General features: G+C 46.7%; 1 protein-coding gene across 2 annotated transcripts in view; it reads left to right on the forward strand.

Annotated features, from left to right (window-relative positions):
- PSEN1 (presenilin 1) overlaps nt 1-4,720 on the forward strand; it is an 85,494-nt gene extending 80,774 nt beyond the window's left edge. For both annotated transcript variants that reach the window (XM_047794708.1, XM_047794709.1), the window contains exons 11-12: nt 1,775-1,893; nt 3,455-4,720. In XM_047794708.1, the coding sequence (XP_047650664.1) occupies nt 1,775-1,893; nt 3,455-3,610 (275 nt within the window). In that variant the 3' untranslated portion in view covers nt 3,611-4,720. The remainder of the gene's footprint in view (nt 1-1,774; nt 1,894-3,454) is intronic.
- Nucleotides 4,721-21,840: the final 17,120 nt, after the last annotated feature.

Raw genomic sequence — 21,840 nt, forward strand, 5'->3', positions numbered from 1 at the left:
TAGACATTTCCCCAAAGGAGAAATACCATGTCTAATAAGCACATGAAAAGCTACTCAACATCATGAATCAGCATGGCTGTAATCAGGAAGACTTGGCCACACCAAGTGTGCCTGAAGAGTGAAGAAACTGGAACCCTCATACACTGCTGGTAGGAATATAAACTGGTACAGCCAGCGTGGAGGACAATTTGGCAGTTTCTCAAAAAGCTAAACATAAACTTACCATATAAGCTAGCAGTTCCACGCCTAGGAGTCTTCAAGATAGAAATGAAAAGATGGAGTTCACTGGTGGCTCAGCAGGTTAAGGAGCCTGCATCATCACTGCTGTGGCACAGGTTTGACCCCTGACCAGGGAACTTGCATGCCACAGGTGTGGCCAAAAAACAATCTTGCCACACAAAGATGTGTACACTAATGTCCAAAGCAGCATTATCCATATTAGCCAAAAACTGAAATCAGCCTAAATGTCCATCAACTGGTAGATGGATAAACAAAATATAGTATATCCATACAATGGAAAACTATTCATCAGTGAAAAGGAAAAAACTATAGATACATGCAATATCACGGATAAATACCTCAAAAAATGTTACGTGAAGGAAGCCAGTTACAAAAGACTTCGTCTTGAAAAGAGTCCATTTCTTTTTTTTTCTTTTTAGGGCTGCACCCGTGGCACATGGAGGTTCCCAGGCTAGGGGTCAAATCAGAGCTACAGCTGCCGGCCTGCACCAGAGCCACAGCAACGTGGGATCCAAGCTGCATCTGCAACCTACACCACAGCTCATGGCAACGCCGGATCCTTAGCCCACTGAGAGAGCGAGGCCAGGGATCAAAACCGCAACCTCATGGTTCCTAGTTGGACTTGTTTCCACTGCGCCACGATGGGAACTCCGAAAAAGACCATTTCTATGCAATATCCAGAGAAGGCCGATTTATAGAGATAGGAAGCAGATCAGTGGTTGCTTAGGCCTGGGATGGGAGTGGGGATTAACTGTAAGTGGACGTAAGGTGTCTTATTAGGGTGATGGAAAGCTGGTGGATTGTGGTGATGGTTGCACAACTCTAACTTTTTTACAGTCATTGAATTGTATATTTTATAATGGGTGAATTTTATGAAATAAATTATACCTCAGTAAAGCTTTTTTTTTTTTTTTAAGGACATGATACCTGTCTCACAGGGGTTCTTGTGAAGATTTATTAGAACAAGTGTGTTAGGTATAAATTAAGCTTTCAATAGGTGACAATTATTATTTATTGTTATTTTTTATATATAACAACAATATCTACTGTTAAGATCCTGGAGCCAGCCACTATAGCACTTGAAACTCATGTTATAGAAAACAGAAAAAGAAAGGGAAAACCTAGCTGTAGCCTAATTTCGTACGATGTCATCTACTGACTTCTTAGTCACCATAGGATGGAGTGGGGGCACTGATATATATATATTTTTTCTTGACTTTTGTCTTTTTAGGGCCGCACCAAGGGCATATGGAGGTTCCCAGGCTAGGGGTTGAATCAGAGCTGTTGCTGCCAGCCTACACCACAGCCACAGCAACATCAGATCCGAGCCTCATCTGTGACGTACACCACAGCTCATGGCAACGCCGGATCCTTAACCCACTGATTGAGGCCAGTGATCCAACCTGCAACCTTGTGGTTCCTAGTCAGATTCGTTTCTGCTGCACCAACGCGGGAACTCCGTACTGACATTTTTGAATTGTGAAACCATAGCAAAGAGTGACAGACTTTTATATTTATAATCTTTCCTTTTTAGGGGGAGTAAAACTTGGATTAGGAGATTTCATTTTCTACAGTGTTCTGGTTGGTAAAGCTTCTGCAACAGCCAGTGGAGACTGGAACACAACCATCGCCTGTTTTGTAGCCATATTAATTGTAAGTATACACTGATAAAAACGTGTCCAAACTCCTCATCTCAAAACTCTGATTAAAAGGTAGTCCTTTTAAGGCCAACTAGACCGGGTGTTCCAATCATCTGGAGAGCTTTTTAAAAACACAAATAACTGGACCTCACCCGAGTAGTTTTCCATCTGGCTATGTATTAATATCACCTGGGAGCTTTTAAAACTGTGCCTCTCTGCCCCAAGACATTATTTAATTTGTCAATTGTGTATTTTTTTTTTAAGTTCCCCAGGAAATTCTGGTAAGTACCTCTGACTAGGAACTTGCTTCAAGCCTGGCAGCTTAGATCATGTCGGGAATTAGCTGTGCTAGATCAATCTTAAAGGGGTAAGCAGAGCCTCACTTAGTCTGAGTTTAGTGGTGGTTTTGAGTTTAAGACCACAACCTACAGCAGACAGTGTTTCTTTGGGCAGCAAGTATGAGGCAAGAGGAGCTAACAGTGTATGATCCCATGGAGATTTCGCTTCCAGTGCCACAATGTGAATCTGAAGCCTTTAAAACTATGGTTTAAATAAATAACTCCCAAGATTTCTTCTTTTTTTTTTTTTTGTCTTTTTGCCATTTCTTGGGCCGCTCCCGCGGCATATGGAGGTTCCCAGGCTAGGGGTCCAGTCAGAGCTGTAGCCACCAGCCTACGCCAGAGCCACAGCAACGTGGGATCCCAGCCTCGGCTGCGACCTACACCACAGCTCACGGCAACGCCGGATCCCTAACCCACTGAGCAAGGCCAGGGATCGAATCTGCAACCTCCTGGTTCCTAGTCGGATTCATTAACCACTGACCCATGACGGGAACTCCAGATTTCTTCTTCTTTGACATATATTATAAAGTGAAGCCGGATGAGAGGTTAGATGAAAGCCTTTACTTATGCATTTGTTTTGTGATTACATTTCTGATTTATGTTGATAATATGACCAGTTAGAATTTTTGTTTATTTCTCTTTTGAGGTTAGTTTTCTGGATGTGTTGTATCTTTTAAGAAAATTTCTTATTCTGGATAAACCTGAAGTGAAGTTCAGCCTCCAGACTTTTTATAGTTAGTATCTCAGTAACTAGGGTAAAAATGGACTCTATTATTTGGCTGCTCTGTGTTTACAAGAAAGCAGTATGTGCTTTACACACAAGCTTTGATTGATTTACTCCTTGAGCACCTCTTGTTTCCAAAGGGCATAAAGAATGTTCCTCACCTCTGGGATTTTAGTGAGCCACCCTAAATTTACAGTAGCCAATTCAATAATTTAGGGAGAAATATCAGCATTGTTTAATTGTCTTCACAAATAATTTTACTTATTTTCAGATTCTAGTCCCGACCTAGAATTAGAAGATGAAATAGCAATATTGTATGGATAATGAATCCTGTTTCAAGGAAAAATAAATGTTTCCAGATTTAATGAAAATAGTTATTCTAAAATTTAACCTCAAAGGATCATATTCAATTAACTAAATTAAAACCAAGACTTGTGATTGAGTTAGATTTGCACTAAATACTTGCATAATTATGTTTGCATTTGTGTCTTTCCCCCTCTTCTCCACAGGGTTTGTGCCTTACATTACTGCTCCTCGCCATTTTCAAGAAAGCATTGCCAGCTCTTCCAATCTCTATCACCTTTGGGCTTGTTTTCTACTTTGCCACAGATTATCTTGTGCAACCCTTTATGGACCAATTAGCATTCCATCAATTTTATATCTAGCATATTTCCAGTTAGAATCTCATGGATTTTTCTCCTTTGGCTATAATAAAATCTGGGGAAGGCAAAGGTGATTTTGCTGTGTCCACATCTAACAAAGTCAGGATTCCCAGCTGGACCTTTTTGCAGCTTCCTTCCAAGTCTTCCTGACCACCTGCACTTTTGGGCATTGGAAGGAGGTGTCTACAGAGTGTGGTTTTGAACATATGTCGTTGTGATGGACTGAGTCCCTCAGTGCAAAAACTACCAGATTTGAGGGACAAGGACAAGGACAAGTGATGGGCCAAAAAGTCGCTGTGCTCCCACCAGCAGTTTGACCACTGGTCACAGGTGGATTTTACCAACGCTGCAGACTCTCAGGACTATCATTACCAAGAGCTTAAATGAAACGGTTTAAACCAAACAGGACTCTTCATCTTAAACTACATGGTGAAAGTCAACCTAATAAAACCTGTATGGAATTCTGAACCTTCTCGGGAGATCCTATAAGGAGAGCAGGCACCAGCAGCAAAGTGGAAAGATGGAAAGGGGCTCAGACTTTCACTTTCAGACTTTCTTGCTGCAGACTTAACCATTTTTAAATAAGACTTTCTTCTTCCCCCTGAGTCAAGTCAGATGTATAGGTTGATTTTGACAGTTCTTATTCTCAAGCACTGAAACTCATTGCCACCTATGGTGCCATTTCTTCGCAAGGCCAGTCTGAACTTACCTGAGGTTGCTTCTTCTTTAAAAGTCTTGACCTCAGGTTCCAAATTCAGTAACTTCTGGAAATAATGGAACATAATGATTCTCTACCACCCGTAGGTAAATTCCGGGTTTCCCACCGAATTCCTAATTTGTAGGCATACCTGTAGGTTCACTTGCCCCCATGTGCCTCTCTTGTTCCCTCTCTCTCCCTTCACTCCCCTCCAAGGCACTTCTGTACAGTGAATATGGCAGCTCTGTTGTGGGAGCAGACGGTCCAGTTATTCTAGGATTTTGCTCTTTGTGTGGTACAGAGAACATGTCATGAACCAGTGCTCTTGGCCTTGCTGTTGCCATTTCTTCAACAGCAAATACAATGTGTGCCCAAAGACAGTAGAATTAAAGAAGAGTAAAATGGCTGTTGAAGCACTTTCTGTCCTGGTTTTTCTTTTCTTTTTTTAAGGAAAAAAAAAAATCAAAACTACAACCCATTGTCTCTGACAGTAAGTCAGAATTTAACCAATAGCCGAAAGCTGGAGGTGTATGCAGTTTATGATGGAGAAGGCCGTTCGCTCAGCTGTGAGAGAACCGAGACTCAGGAGGGGAACCAGCTGCCAGGAGAGGGGAGCAGGGGCCCCCAACAGCCAGTGGAGAGGATGAGCTCATGTCCCGTTGGCAGCTGTTTAGGAGGGCATCCAAGTGATTCCTCACAATGGGTGGTTTGTGTTTTCCCTTCCGCCTTACCTTTCATCTCAATGTACCTTTGTGTGGATTGGGCCACGGAGTTCAGGCCCTGCGCAGTTCGGCTGGATAATGCGCAAAGCCGAGCAGCCACCTGTGGGCACGTGGCACCTCTGAATGAAGCTTTGCCAGGCACACCCCTTCTTCACCACGGACAGCCCTCAGCCATGGTCATCAGACTGTGAGCCTTTGTGAGAAGCCTCCCGTGGCTTCTCTTCCCCCTGTGGCTGAAGAGAGGCCAGCTTTCCCTCTGTTTCCCGCTGCTTTCTCTCCAGCCATCATTTGATCTGGTCTGGGGTTCTCCTTGCCATGTGGAGTATTTGTTTTCTGTCATGGATTGTTTCTCATAAGAAGCTAACTTAGGAGTAATGTGCTGGTCCTAACCTTTGTATAAGAACTGGCTCATATTAGGCTGTGGGAACTGCAGGAAAAATAAGAGCTATGTGAAGAAAGTGGGGCTTGAAGTAAGTTCTCTCTTTTTTTCATTCAGCCCCTTTCCCAAGAATCTCTCTCTCTCCTCATGTAAGTGACACCGTGGGTGTTGTCTTCTAGAAAGACGTGTGATTCAATACAACAAAGCCACCTGAACTCCAATTTGTGGTTTGAAGCAGTCTTGAAGGGAGCCCTGATCTAGAATAGTTTGTGTGAGGGTCCCAAACTGCTGTGTCATGGAGGCTTTATCTCTGAAGAGGCTGTGTGGCATGTGTGATCATCTTTAAATGCATCCTATGTGTTACTGTCCTACGAGAAGTATTGCATCAGACCTGTTGCTTTCTCCAAGATGGAGCCATGTCTCAGCATAGACACATTGTATTTCCTTAAACCACCAGTTTCAGATGCAGAAACTTTCCTTCAAACCTTCTTTTCACTTGTTCCTGAAATATCCAAATGCTAGTCTTCCACCATGAAAAAATAGATTGTTACCAGAGAAAACTGTAGCAATTCCACTGAGGATGTGTCCTCACGGGGCCGGTGGTGGGTGGGGTGGTGAAGGGGAGCCCGGCAGAGCAAATGATAAAGCCTGGCAGACCATCTGAACTGCTTTTAAAAAAGGGAGAGGACAGTAGGAAAAAGGACGCCCACTGGTGTCTGGATCTGACTGGCCTACAGAAAAATACAGAGTGTTTACATGCAGAATGTTGCCACAAACTGGCCTATGGAAATAGCAACCAATTTGGAAGATTCGTGGAATTTTTTCTGAAGAAGAAGGGCTGGCTTCTCCCTTTGATTCTCATCAAGTTAGTGTGTGGTCCTTGGATCACAGTTCTCTCTATAAATGACCAGATTTCTTGATCAGAAAAAAATTTTTCTAAGAAACTTTTTCTTTCTTAAAAGAAAATTGTTAAGTGAAGAGTTTATTGATTGCACTACAGAAGTAACAGCTAATGAGGTGATGGCTTTAATTTTTAAACTCCTGGATCTCCTTTTTTTTTTTTCAAGTGTTCCTTGGTTTTAAAAAAACTCGACTTCCATAACAGATGTCCAAACACATAATATGTTTAGTACTTGGCCTCAAAAAACTTGACGTATGTACATGTCTTGATCATCATTTGCAGAATGTGAGACAGAACTTAAACCACCACCTTAGATCTTCCAGGGTCACACATCTCGAGGAGCCCTCTGATCCTGATCCCCAGTGCCTGGCCTTGCTTATTCACCCATTCACAATCTAGCCCTGAAGAAAAAGAGGTCCGAAACCACTATGGAAATTTTCGCCAATGTCTTCCATGTTCTTAGCATGGTGCTGGAGTCTAACGAGGCAGTGATGAACGAGATGCATCTTCAGAGTGTAGCTTAGTCCCTTGTTTTCTGGTAATATACCATCTTTAACTTCCCAAAATATTGGATGCTTGTCAATACCCCCTTTTCATGGTTACTGTTATGAGGGCTTTAAAATTGATGATATAAAGATGACTTGATTCTTCGTGAAACCAATCCTTTCAGTAAATTACTCCTTTTTCTCTAAATCTGCTTTTGGGTTGTTTATAAAAAACTGAGGAGTTCCTTGGTGGCTCAGTTAAGGATCTGTCATTGTCACTGCTGTGGCTTTGGCGGCTGCTGTGGCACCGGTTTGATCCCCGGCCTGGGAATTTCCGCATGCCGTGGGTACAGCCAAAAAAAAAGAAAACTTGCCTGAGGTGCCATTCTTCTCACTTCCAAGGGCACCCCAAATGCTGAGGTTGGGAAGAGACTTGAAAACTGGATGTTTGATTCGATTTTGCCCTGGGATGAAACAATGTCATAAATTTGAACCCAGAACTGATCCTTGTGGTCTTGCCTTTTTTTTTTTTTTTGTCTTTTTGCCTTGTTTAGGGCCACTCCCTCGGAATATGGAAGTTCCCAGGCTAGGGGTCTAATCAGAGCTGTAGCTGCCAGCCTACACCAGAGCCACAGCAACTTGGGATCCTTAACCCACTGAGCAAGGCTAGGGATCGAACCTGCAACCTCATGGTTCCTAGTCAGATTCATTAACCACTGAGCCACGATGGAACTCCAGGGAACTCCTGATTTTGCTTTTTTAAAAATTCCCAAAACTCAGGGTAGTAAAAACAATGGCCTCAGCTCTTCACAACCCTTGTTGAAATTGAAGAGCAGGTTGTCCCAACAAAGCCACCATCACACTCAAACACCCCAAGTCATCAAACAGCATCAGCAGACTAGCCCTCTCTTCCGGCAGGAAACCCCTCACATTTGTCCATTAAAGATCAGCCTGGTGCTGCAGTGATCTCCCTTGAATGTCAAAGCCATTTCCCAGGGCCTCAGACCCCTTCAGCTTTGCTCTGAGGAGGGAGTTGTCTCCACCCTAGGCCCTGGAATCTGGTGTCAGCACTTCAGCCTGATCTGTGGCAGGAAAGACTTCCCAGACAGCAATTTTGCTTTTAAAAAAAGTGTTGCAGCAAGACAGCTTCAAACTCAACTGTGTGGAGAAGCAAGTGCAGGGTTGTTGTGTTTGCGGTGCTGGGATGTGGCTTTCAGTGGCATCAGTGACCCTCATGTGTTCATTGTCTGGCTTTTGCTTCTACAGACACTGCTTTGTATATGATTCAGACAGACTATGAATACATCCTTTTTTAAATACCTTTCAAATTCTTGGTAAGATAAAATTTTGATAGATGACTGCAGATTTTCCTGTATTTGTCAAATTAATAAAGACTGCATGACTCCAGCTGTGCTAGTTTTCTTACATGATAGTATTATAATGTGTAACTCTGAGAACCATCCCGTGATTATCAGGAAACAATTTAAAGAAACGCAATATGCAGAATTTCCCTGGCGGCTCAGTGGGTTAAGGATCCAGCACTGTCACTGCTGTGGCTTGGGTTCAATCCCTGGGCCTGGAACTTCCGTATGCCTCGGGCATGACCAAAAGAAAAGAAGAAGAAGAAGAAACAAATGTATTCTTTCCATCTTTCACTCAGTGGTGTGGATTATAGCAGGCCACACTGCTAAAGGGCATGGTATTAAATCTATTTATGAAAAGTCTCAACTATTCATAGCAGTTTCTGGAAAACATTTTGTCTAGAAAAGATCTCGCTTGAATGTAAAGACTGTCAAAATAACATGCAAGATTGTATGTTGTGGCACAGTGCAGATATTTTATAAGCTAGAGAGCTATCTTAAAAATTTTGTCATGTGGGAGTTCCCCTCGTGGCGCAGTGGTTAACGAATCCAACTAGGAACCATGAGGTTGCGGGTTCGGTCCCTGCCCTGGCCCAGTGGGTTAACGATCCGGCGTTGCCGTGAGCTGTGGTGTAGGTTGCAGACGCGGCTCGGATTGAGCTTTGCTGTGGCTCTGGTGTAGGCCAGCGGCTACAGCTCCGATTAGACCCCTAGCCTGGGAACCTCCATATGCCGCAGAAGTGGCCCAAAGAAATAGCAAAAAACAAACAAACAAACAAACAAACAAAAAAACAACAACAACAAAAATTAGGTCATGTGAATGGAAAAAAAGCAGCATTACTTTTGCTGACCTGGTGGAGCACTGATTGTTCTCTTACTCTATGCCCATACTCTACAAAGTCTTTTTTTTTTTTTTTGTCTTTTTAGGTTCCCAGGCCAGTGGTCAAATTGGAGTTGTAGCCACTGGGCTACACCATAGCCATAGCCATGCCAGATCCAAGCCTCATCTGTGACCAGTACCACAGCTCATGGCAATGCCGGATCCTTAACCCACTGAGCGAGGCCAGGGATCGAATCTTCGTCCTCATGGATGCTAGTCAGATTGGTTTCCACTTAGCCACGACGGGAACTCCCAAAAGCCTTTTGTTTCCAGATGGTGAATTTCTACACAATGTTGGAAATTATTGGTCAAAAATAAGTTTGTGGCAGAAAAACCAGTTGGCCCATTGTCTTCAGAAGCAGCAGAGAAGCGATAGATGTGTTCTGGTTACAGTGGTCATGGGCATCAAGAAACAAAAGCAGGAGTTCCTGTCGTGGCTCAGTGGTTAACGAATCCTACTAGGAACCACGAGGTTGCAGGTTCGATTCCTGGCCTTGCTCAGTGGGTTGAGGATCTGGCGTTGCCATGAGTTGTGGTGTAGGTTGCAGACTCGGCTCGGATCCAGAGTTGCTGTGGCTGTGGTGTAGGCCGGTGGCTACAGCTCCAATTAGACCCCTAGCCTGGGTACCTCCATGTGCTGTGGGAGCAGCTCTAGAAAAGGCAAAAAGACAAAAAAAAGAAAGAAGCAAAAGTGTTCTTTCCCTCCTTTGGAAATCAGAAGCATCATTTTCTTTTATGAATCTTGTAGGCAGTGTCACTAGAGTCTGCCAGAGAAGCATCATGATTTGTCCTCATCAGCTGGGAGAGGTATCTGATTATTAGGGCCCTGGCCATGGTGCTCTTGATGAGATGAAAAATGCCCTTGAGCTGACTGATAAGAAATGAGGTTGGATTTCCTGCATCACTAGGTAAGTACCACAGCTTTGTGTAGCCTCACTCTTCTGGAGATTCTTCTATATGCCAAAGTTGGGGGACGCCTTGCCCATGGATACCTTAGAATTTGATTAAAGTGAAATGGCAGCATGGCTGAGTACAACCAAGGGCAATGTTGACTCATTGCACGATGGGGATGCAGAGTAAAGGAGGGGGTCGAAAAAGACAGGCTTTAAAAAAAATTACTTGGAGTTCCCGTCGTGGCTCAGGGAAACGGATCTGGCTAGCATCCATGAGGACTTGGGTTCGATCCCTGGCCTCACTCAGTGGGTTGAGGATCCAGTGTTGCCATGGCTGTGGCGTAGGCCGGCAGCTATAGCTCCAATTCGACGCCTAGCCTGGGAACCTCCATATGCCACGAGTGCAGAACGAAAAAGACAAAATAAATAGATTTAACAAACATTTAAAAAAATTCTTTTAAATCAAGTGTAGTTGATGTTCAATGTTGTGCCAAGTTCTGCTGCACAGCAAAGTGACTTAGTCACACATGTGTATGTGTGTGTATATGTACATGCACACTTTTTTTTTTAATGCTTTTTATGGCCATGCCCAAGACATATAGAGGTTCCCAGGCTAGGGGTCGAATCAGAGCTGCAGCCACTGGCCTATGCCACAGCCACAGCAACACCAGATCCAAGCTGTGTCTGTGATCTGCACCGCAGCTCACAGCAAAGCCGGATCCTTAACCCACTGAGCAAGGCCAGGGATTGCATCCTCATGGATACTAGTCAAATTTGTTTCTGCTGAGCCACAACGGGAACTCCCCTTTTTTTATATATATTCTTTTCCATCGTGGTCTATCCCAGAAGATTGGATCTAGTTCCCTGTGCTATTACATTTAGAACTAAGGTTCTACTGGACCTCATTGTCTATCCATTCTAAATGTAAGAGTCTGCATCTGTTAACCCCAAACATCTACTCTATCCCGCTCCCTTCCCCTCCTCCTTGGCAACTACAAGCCTATTCTCCCTGCCCGTGAGTCTGTTCTGTAGATAGGTGCCTTTGCACCATTTTAGGTTCCACATATAAACGACGTGGCGTGGTAATTGTCCTCTTTCTGACTTCACTTAGGATGATAATCTCTAGTTGCATCCATGTTACTGCGCATGGCATTATTTCCTTCTAAGACAGGCTTTAAGAGCAGAGTTTTCTTCCAAGCTTGAACCAAGTTTGGGGAAAAGGGAAGAATCTGAATTGGCAAGAAGACAAAGAATACACACTAAAAACAAAATCAGGAAGGAGGAAGTTTATGGGAGACCCCCAGGGATAGTCGGCTTTTGAATTAAGGCAGTGATTTACCCAGAGGGAAATCTGCTTTGCTAACTAAACCTGTTTCCATATTTCCTTAGACTGTTCCTCCTTCATTAAATGACTTGTGGAAACCATGGAGGATGATGACCTGACCTACCACAGAGGCCTTTCAACGCAGGGCCTCTTATTGACAAAAACTGACTCCCTCCTGTGTGCCGGCCCTTCTGTGCCTGGTAGGGGGCGGGGAAAGAAGAGCCTCAGAAACCAGGTGTGTGGGCGTCTCAGTTCTTGGGAGAAAGGGTGACATACTCTTGCTGCCTCTGCTTGTCTTTTTTTTTCCCCCTAAAACTTTTAATTATGTAGAAACGCAGGTCAATTCCTCCCGCAAAAGAGGAAGAGATTTTGCTACCCTTTTACACACAGAACACCTGGAGGTGGACTGCGGGTAAAATTTTGATACAATTCATTTTTTTCTGTGGTAGCAGAGCTAGTCAAGAACCACTAAAGTCAAAGATATGCACACGAGGATGATTTAAAAGTGGAAGACCAGGGAGTTCCCGTCGTGGCGCAGTGGTTAATGAATCCGACTAGGAACCATGAGGTTGCTGGTTCGATCCCTGGCCTTGCTCAGTGGGTTAAGGATCCAGCGTTGCTGTGAGCTGCGGTGTAGGTTGCAGACGCGGCTCGGATCCTGCCTTGCTGTGGCTCTGGCGTAGGCTGGTAGCTACGGCTCCAATTCGACCCCTAGCCTGGGAACCTCCATATGCCGAGGGAGCAGCCCAAGAAATGGCAAAAAGACAAAAAAAAAAAAAAGTTCCCATCGTAGCTCAGCGGTTACAAAATCTGACTAGTATCCATGAGGATGCAGGTTCCATCCCTGGCCTCACTCAGGCATTGCTGTGAGCTGTGGTGTAGGTCGCAGACATGGCTCATATCCCGTGTTGCTGTGGCTGTGGTGTAGGCTGGCAGCTGTAGTTACAATTCAACTCCTAGCCCGAACCTCCATATGCCGCAAGTGCGGCCCTAAAAAGCAAAAAAAAAAAAATAAAATAAAAAAGTGGAAGACATTGGGAGGAGATAAACATACTACCCTAATTACCTGAAATTTTTTCTTTTTTCTTTTTTTTTTTTTGTCTTTTTGCCATCTCTTGGGCCACTCCCGTGGCATATGGAGGTTCCCAGGCTAGGGGTCGAATCGGAGCTGTAGCCACTGGCCTACACAACAGCCACAGCAATGTGGGATCCGAGCCGCATCTGCGACCTGCATCACAGCTCATGGCAACACTGGATTCTTAACCCACTGAGCAAGGGCAGGGATCGAACCCGCAACCTCACGGTTCCTAGTCGGATTCGTTAGCCACTGAGCCACGACGGGAACTCCCCTAATTACCTGAATTTTAAGTGAGTTTTTTAAATGCTGGTGCAACCTCTCCGGATATGGTTGTTATAGCGATGAACATGTGAACTGAAGTTTGGCACCTGCCATCAGCCTCTCCATGGAGTAAAACATGAGCCACTGCAGCTGCCGATTCACAGCAGCCCCAGAGCGGAGCTCAGGGTACAGACCAGAAGTGTCTGTGCTCTGGGAAAACTGAAAGAGCTATCTTCAGATAGCTAGATATTGTTAGGAGAAGACTTTATGGGCCCAATTGTTAAATCTCCTAATTTCACCCCAAATAAAACTTAACTCTCAACTTTCAGGTTGTGTATTTTTTTAGTCGACAGACCTATGGTCTCTCAAATACCTGCCAAGGAAATAGGAAAGATTTTCTTTAGAACTTTATCCTGCACTTAGATTTTCAGAGATTTTTATCCACCAAGAAATATATAACATCAGGAAATAATTTGGTTTAGATTATTAATCAGATTTGCCTACATCTGCCATAAGGTAGTATAAATGTTTAGTGAGGTGACTGAGTTTTAACTTGCTTGAACCAGACAGATGTGAATGCATGATTGCTTCAGATTTTCTGAGATGTTGAAAATGACCTCTGTGCCCTGAAATCTCCTTGGGAAGTCTCGTTTCTGAGACTCCTAACCCAGCGTCCTCTGCCCCCTTTCCCTCTCCATTCGAGGGTCCTCTCTGGAATAACCCAGCCAGAAACTCCTCCAGTTTGAAAACATCGTCAGGCTTGAGTACTGTGATGTCCCATTGGGAGGAAAAGGGCTTGTCTGGGTGACCTGAGGACACCAGGAGGGGGGTCTGCTTTCACTCCCTGTCTTGCTCGTTTTAGGGCAGGGCTGGGAGAAAGAAGCTAGACTCTACTTTTGTTAATGTGGCTGCTCTGCCTTGGGTTACTTCACTGGGTGCTGGGAAGTGGATTCCAAGGCTGTTTGTTGTCTTTTTCTCTTTTTTGGTCTTTTGTCTTTTTTTTTTTAGGGCCGCACCTGCAACATATGAAGGTTCCCAGGCTAGGGGTCGAATCAGAGCTACAGCTGCTGGCCTTCACCAGAGCCACAGCAATGCCAGATCTGAGCCGCGTCTGCAACCTACACCACAGCTCACGGTAACGCCGGATCATTAACCCACTGAGCAAGGCAAGGGATCGAATCCGCCATCTCATGGTTCCTAGTCATATTTCCGTTTCCCCTGTGCCACGACGGGAACTCCTTTTTGTTTGTTTGTTTTTGTTTTGTTTTTAGGGCCACACCTGTGGCATATGGAGGTTCCCAGGCTCAGGGTTGAGTCAGAACTGTAGCTGCTGGCCTACACCACAGCCACAGCAACGCAGGATCTGATCAGAGTCTGTAACCTAGAGCACAGCTCACGGCCAAGGGATTGAACCTGCGTCCTCATGGATGATAGATTCATTTCCACTGAGCCATGCCAGGAACTCTCCAAGGCTGTTTGTTAAAGGCCATTGTTGCCGGAATTTGGCCTCTGTCTGCCAGTGCCGAATAAAACACAGAGACAGAGTTTTAGGTAAAGGAGACAAAAAATAGCTTTATTGCTTTACCAGGCAAAGGAGGGTCACAGCAGGCTAATGCCTTAAAGACTGTGCCCCCCTCCCCCCACTACTTGGAAAGAATTGCAAGGAGTTTTATAGTAAAAAGGAGAAAAACAGGTTTTCAGATAGGAATCATGATTGGGAAACATGCATTTTTTCTTTGGGGGAATTCCTTTTTTTTTTTTTTTCCTGCCTTTTCTAGGGCCGCTCCTGCAGCATATGGAGGTTCCCAGGCTAGGGGTCTAATCGGAGCTATAGCCACCGGCCTACACCAGAGCCACAGCAACTCAGGATCCAAGCCTCATCTGTGACCTGTGCCATAGCTCATGGCAACACTGGATCCTTAACCACATGATGTTTTTCAGGAACTTCCCTAGCTTGCTGTAATTAATCGAGCCAGGGATCGAGCCTGCAACCTCATGGTTCCTAGTCGGATTCATTAACCTCTGAGCCACGACGGGAACTCCTCTTTGGGAGAACCTTAGTCATCAGAGCTGGAGTCAGGTGATCTTGGCCTGATCATGGTGGTGGCCTTCTGGGTTATTGCCTAGAATAACAGTACTTGCAAAAAGGGCATATTGAGAGTTCCCATCGTGGCGCAGTGGTTAACGAATCCGACTAGGAACCATGAGGTTGTGGGCTCGATCCCTGGCCTTGCTCAATGAGTCGAGGATCCGATGTTGCCATGAGCTGTGGTGTAGTTCGCAGACGTGGCTTGGATCCTGCGTTGCTGTGGCTCTGGTGTAGGCCAGTGGCTATAGCTCCGATTAGACCCCTAGCCTGGGAACCTCCATATGCCACGGGATCGGCTCAAGAAAAAGGCAAAAAAAAAAAAAGGCGTATTGATCAGAGATTAATTACAGCAAGCTAGGGAAGTTCCTGAAAAACATCATGTGCTAATAATCTTTAACCCACAGGCAATTATGCTCAGGGCGCCTAATCTTTAGTTTACAGGTGATTGTGTTTCTGGTGTAACTAAGTCAGGGAGAAGGACAAGGAAGGACTCTAAGCTGTTCGATTTCAAAGTATTCATTTCAAAAAGAAGCATAAGGAATGTAACTTTTCTCTCAGGGGTATGAGGCGCCTGCATCACCATCATCCTTTGGGGGAAGCTCAAGGTGCAGCCAGCCTGCCTGGGGGTTAAAGTGCTATGGATGGCATCGCGCACTGGACTTTCTGGTGATACAGGATCCTGCCCTCTAAGCCAGGGCACCCCTTTTGTCAGCAGAGCCCGTGGTGATGACCTAGAGCAGCCCATCCTCAGGAGTGACAGGGACCCGGGTCTCCTCCCCGTCTCCGTCCACATGTGGCAGAGCATCCTTTGGGGAACTCTTTCTAACCAACACGGACTAGAAGTCCCCCTTTCTTCACTTGTGCAATGGATGAATTCATGACTTAAATAAGTAAATAATGAAGTCATGGATTTGTTACCAGTGATTGTACAACTTCTGTCATCAAGAAAATGATTCACCAAGGCACTCCAAGCATTTGCTAATTACTGCATAAATTGATTTCTGTTTAAGTCAGATGCACCAGTGAACATTTTTGTGAGGGGAGGCAGATGATCTGACCCAGAGAGGCCCCGTCCCACTTGGAGGCCACCATCAGCGGAGACAGGCCTGGGAGCCACTCTGCCAGGCTGGGCTGCTATGGAGTGGCCAGCAGCCACCCAGGGCTCCCTCCCTATTGGCCCCTGGGTGCTTGGAAAGCTCTGCCCATCTTCCAGGCAGTGCTCCAGCCTCTTGGCAGGGCCCAACCCTGGCCCCTAGGGCTGGAGACAAGCCTGGCCGCACCCCCCACCAGGAACTCATCCAACCCAGCTGTTTGCCCGCAGCCCCTCCCTGGCTCACCCCGCCTCAGCCCCACCCCCAGCCAGTTTATCACAAGGTAGGCCCCTCAGGATCCTGTCTCTGGCTAGTAGGGGCCGAGGACCCGCTTCCCTCCATTTCCCTGAGGTTTGATGTTCCTGTGGCTCCCCCACCCTGCCCAACACACTCTTTTGTTATTCTCAGCAAAAACAGCCGTCATCTGAGACTGGATTTCTGGACAGGGAAGCTGGCAGAGGACACTGTCCCCTTCACCCTGATGCCTCTGAGCCAGATCGGTGTGGGCCCTTCACCCAGACTGCAGAGCTGTGCTTCGCAGGTGAGGGTGTTAGGCACGAGCTGGGTGCTGCATTCACCCACCCATCCCAGGGCTCCTGGGAATTGCTGACTAAATGTTCGGTGAATAAATGAAGGGATGAGTGGATTAGGGGTCCGTAGGGGGGGATTTCCATGCAGGATGATATAAACAGGGCACATGTGTGGGAATTGATTTAAGTAAGAACAAACATCAACCAGCGCTACCCTTGTTTACAAAGCTGTGCTGGAGATTGTGGAGCCCCGGGGTCAACTGGCCTTATGTGCTAAGGAGACCCAGTGCTTATAAATAGGTGATCAGAAATCCAAGCAGGATTCCACCCCCCAGGGCCTGTGTGTGACATCTTGAGAAATGTATGGGTTTGTGCTGGGTCTGTGTGGTCAATGCCCCCGTGTTGAATGCAGGAGGAAAGCAAGGTCGTGCGGTTCTTAATACTTGCACTTGGCCCTGCTTTAACCAAGGAAAGCTGCAGAGGCACACACGTGCCCCATAAAACCACCATCCATCGAGCATTTGCTGTTAACATGCCCAGACCCCCTATACTGAGCACATCACAGCCTTGTCTTAGGTCACCCTCACCCCACCTGTAAGGAGGGCTGTCCTCACTTTACAGGTGAGAAAATGGAAGTAAAACCGAAACAACTCTGACTTGAACCCAGCTTAAACCCAGATTGGGGCATGAACCCAGGAGTTTTTATTTTATTTTTATGTATTTATTTGGTCTTTTTGCCATTTCTAGGACCGCTCCCGCGGCATATGGAGGTTCCCAGACTAGGGGTCGAATCGGAGCTGTAGCCACTGGCCTATGCCAGAGCCACAGCAACGTGGGATCCAAGCCGAGTCTGTGACCACAGCTCACGGCAACGCAAGGGATCGAGCCCACAACCTCATGGTTCCTAGTCGAATTCGTTAACCACTGAGCCACGACAGGAACTCCCAGGATTTTTTAAATTAGAATACACATCTGGTGTCTGGACTTACTGAGGCTCAGGGTAAGAGTATGAAGTCCTACTAGGACTGTCCTGGTGCTTATTGAAAGCAGTTGAAAGGTGCTCACATGTGCCAAAATACATTGAATCATCTCAGGTTTCCGTATAAGGGGCGTCTCCTACTTTGGAAGGTCGTCTTTCCCTTAAATTCCTGTCCTTGGTCCTAAGGATCTCACCTTGCTGAACTTGCATACAGGGCTCATTTTGTCTTTCGCTTAATGACTTGAGGCACGTCTTGCGCTTTTATGTATGGCTTCATAGGTAAGCCTGCTTCGGTTCATGAACGTTCTGAAGGCGTCCTTGAGCTATTATTAACGGACAGTGGTCTTCCAAAGTGCCCCAGGCTTCCCTCTCTACCTTTGGTCCCTACTGGGACTCCTACAGCTGCCTGCGTAACTATCCATCCCTATCAGAAGTCCTGACCACCCACATAGCAAGAAAGTGACAGCGGCTGCCCCAGCCCCCGCAGGTCTGAGGCCAGAGCCTGTGCTTATGTCCAGGACGGGCAGGGTGAGTCGGAACACTTCTCTGCACCTCTGATTTCTCAAGTGTTCTCTGGTTTCTAAAGCTGCTCAAGCAACAGAGGAGCATGAGAGACCCTGAGGGTCTAGGGCACAGTCCAGAGTGGCAGCCACAGGCAGAGATATCTCTGGAGTTTTAAGAAGTTTTTTTTTTTTTTTTTTTGGTCTTTTTGTCTTTTAGGGCCGCACCTGTGGCACATGGAGGTTCCCAGGCTCAGGGTCGAATCAGAGCTGCAGCTGCCGGCTTATACCACAGCCACAGCAACTCCAGATTTGAGCATCGTCTGTGACCTACATCACAGCTCACAGCAATGCTGGATCCTTAGCCCACTGAGTGAGGCTAGGGACCGAACCTGGGTCCTCATGGGTGCTAGTCGGGTTCGCCAACCACTGAGACACAACGGGATCTCCAAGAAAAGTTTTAATTTTATTTCATGGTGCATTTTGTTATTTTATTCTGGTAAAATACACACGACATAAACTTGACCATCGTAAACATTTCCTTTTCTTTTTTGGCCACCCACAGCATATGGTGTTCACGGGCCAGGGACCAGATCTGAGCCACAGTTGAGACCTATGCCACAGCTTTGGCAACCCCAGATCCTTTAACGCACCGTACTGGGCCAGGTTTTGAACCTGTGTCCTAGTGCTGCAGAGATGCTGCTGATCCCATTGTGCCACGGCGGGAACTCCTCCATCTTTTTTAAATATACAGTTCTGAAACTGACTGCAGCTAATGACTTGAACTTAGCCAGAACCCAGATTGGGAATTGAATCCAGCCTAAACCCAGATTGGGACTTGAACCCATGTCCTGGGACTCGAAGCCAGCCAAAACCCAGACTGGGCTTGAACCCACATTTTTTCACTCACCCTGTGTCTGGCCTCACTGAGGTTCAGGTTCTTTGTACCTCCACACAGGAGGAATTCAGCAAGAGACAATGTGATAGGCAAGAGACAGATTTATTAAGATAGGGCACTTGTGAGAGCTGCAAGTGGGCAGGCAAGGAAGCTCTGCCCCCGGGGATTAGGTGGGTCTCAGTTTTCTCATCCAAGGGGAGTGGGGGTGGGAAAAGACTGCCTCTTCCTCTTTCTTCAGGTAGTAGCTCCTCCTCGGTATCCATAAGAGAGTATTTGACCCTGTTAGGTCAAACTAGGCCTGTCCTGGTGCTTATTCCAATCAGCCGAAGGGCGGTCCTCAAACTCCTGTCCTTGGTCGGAACCCGAACCGAATGCAGGCCTCGCCCCATCCCCCACCCAATGACCCGAGGCCTATCTCAGGCGTCCACTCGTCAAGCAAGCCTGCCCTGTTCTGACGGCCCTCTTGAGCAATTATTACCTTACAGGGATCTCCCAAAGTTCCCTTAGGCGTCTATCTGTGGTCCTTTCCTGGGACTCCTACAACTACCTGTGTAACCATCCTACCCCATCCCTTTCAGTATTTTAATAATCACAATGTTGTGTGACTGTCATCACCATCCATCTCCGGGACTCTTTTTTTTTTTGTCTTTTGTCTTTGTTATTGTTGTTGTTGTTGCTATTTCTTGGGCCGCTCCCGCGGCATATGGAGGTTCCCAGGCTAGGGGTTGAATCGGAGCTGTAGCCTCCGGCCTACGCCAGAGCCACAGCAACGCGGGATCCGAGCCGCGTCTGCAACCTACACCACAGCTCACGGCAACGCCGGATCGTTAACCCACTGAGCAAGGGCAGGGACCGAACCCGCAACCTCATGGTTCCTAGTCGGATTCGTTAACCACTGCGCCACGACGGGAACTCCCTTCTTTTTTTTTTTTTTTTAGGGCCGCACCTGCAGCTATGTAAGTTCCTGGGCAAGGGGTCAAATTGAGCTGCAGCTGCCAGCCTACACCACAACCACAGCAACACCGGATCTGAGCTGCATCAACAACCTACACCAGATCCTTTAACCCACTGAGTGAAGCCAGGGATCAAACCCATATCCTCATGGGTACTAGTCAGATTCTTAAGCTACTGAGCCACAATGGGAACTCCTTATTTTATTTTATTTTTTTTAAGTGAGTCAAAGTGTTTATTAAGAGAAGATATTCAAGACTCTTGCAAAACAGAAACTCTATATCCATTAAACACTAACTTCCCATTTCCAACCCCCCCCCCCGCCCCCGCTCCGTGCCCCTAGCCTCTGGTGACCACCCTTCTACTTTCTCTATGAATTGTCTGCTCTAGGTAACATATAAGTGGAATCATATATTTGCTTTTTCGTGTGTGGTTTATTTATCTTACCACTGTTATCAAGGTTCATCCATGCTGTATGTCTGTATGTCCGGGGTTTTTTTGTTTTTTGTTTTCCTTTTTAGGGCCACTCTCGAGGCATATGGAGATTTCCAGGCTAGGGGTCGTATTGGAGCTGTCGCTGCTGGCCACAGCCACAGCAACATCAGATCCAAGCCTCATCTGTGACCTATACCATAGGTCACGGCAACACTGGATCCTTAACCCACTGATCGAGACCAGGGATCGAACCCTCATCCTCATGGATCCTAGTCGGGTTCGTTAGCCACTGAGCCGCAAAGGGAACTCCCTGTTCTTTGTCTCTAGATGGCCCTTGTGTCAGTGGGAAGGGTCAGGGAGCCTATTTCTGTCCCAGCTCTGATGATAAAACTCTCCACCAAAGCCCGGGTGCTGTGACAGCCTCTTGTCCGCCCTGCTGAGCATCGTCTCAGTCGCCTTTGAGGGCCTGACTTGGACAAGACAGCGAGAAGGAGGGAAGGGGATCGGTGGGCTGAGGGCAGACCGGCACCCAGTGTTTGAACATGCTCCTTCCCCCCAACCTAGAATGACGACATCAAGGGAAGTGGCTGTCTGTTTCGGAGGTGGGGAAAAGGTAGAGAGAGAAATGGAGAAATCCTTACATGTGAAGTATTCTTTCTTCCTTCTGGATTCCTAGTGGGCTGTAGCATAGGTTGTGACTTTTAGAGTGGAAATGTTTGAATATTCAGGCTGTAAGATTTGCTTAAATGAACACCCAAGGGTAGAATGCAGTGCCTCCTAGAAGAGAAACTCCCCAAGGGCAGGACGATCTGCGTGTTGGAGCCCACGGCTTGAGAGAGCTGTGTACCTCTGTGGTTAGTGACATTGCCTCGGTAGCTTGAAAACAGCCGTGGGGTAGTGACACCATGGACACAGGTCAACGCTACAAAGCAGTGCTCTTTCTCCTCCAGAGGGCTGGTGGTTAAACTTTGACCACTACTGGGTGTTTACTCTCCCCAGCCTCAGGCAGAGGAGGCACTCAGCTGTTCAAGGGATGAATAAATGAATAAGCCACCCCCCGCCCCCCAAAGAACAGGAAGGGGAGAAGAGGTGTCCTCAGCACAAGCCGGGGCTGCAGGGAACTTTCTGGGGTAGCCCAGCGCCTGAACTTCCCATCTGGGGAAGCTGCCCAGTCTTGTTTCTTGGGTGCAGCATGCTCCTGTTGGGGCTGGAGTCTACAGAGACTGCTGGGGGCTTTTTCTAGGGGTCACATGGGTCCGTGTTGCCTGCAGGTGGTGATGGCAGTAGTCCAGTGTCCAGAAGGATGTCCTAACCAGCACTGTTCTTGGGCCATGACCTCTGACTGTTTCTGAGATTCCAGTGTGATTCTCCAGGCTTCCTGTCAATTCCATGGGCTCCCGATGGCCTTCCTCTGAATAACTTAGTCATGTCCTCTTCTGTGGATTGTAACCAAGAACCCTGTGTGTCACGTCGGGTTAGATGCACAAGAAGTCTACTGGGGGAAATGTGACACAGATAAACTGGAGGGAGCAGGAGCAGGGAGAGCCTTCGGAATGTGGTGTAGAGCTGAGGTGTGGCAGCTGGAGGCTGTCAGTCAACCATGCTTCCCACACGATTCTTTTGAGGGGCACCTTCAGGGCCACCACAGACCTCTGGAACAGGGTACAGTGATGAAAAGCACACACTCTTATTCTTGCAACGTTCACCACTTGGAGAGAGAGAGAGACAAATGCATCACTGCAGTAGTTCAAAGAGCTAGGGTGAACCCTGCACTGTGGG

This window comes from Phacochoerus africanus, chromosome 9 (genome assembly GCF_016906955.1).
Source record: "Phacochoerus africanus isolate WHEZ1 chromosome 9, ROS_Pafr_v1, whole genome shotgun sequence".
NCBI lineage: Eukaryota > Metazoa > Chordata > Mammalia > Artiodactyla > Suidae > Phacochoerus > Phacochoerus africanus.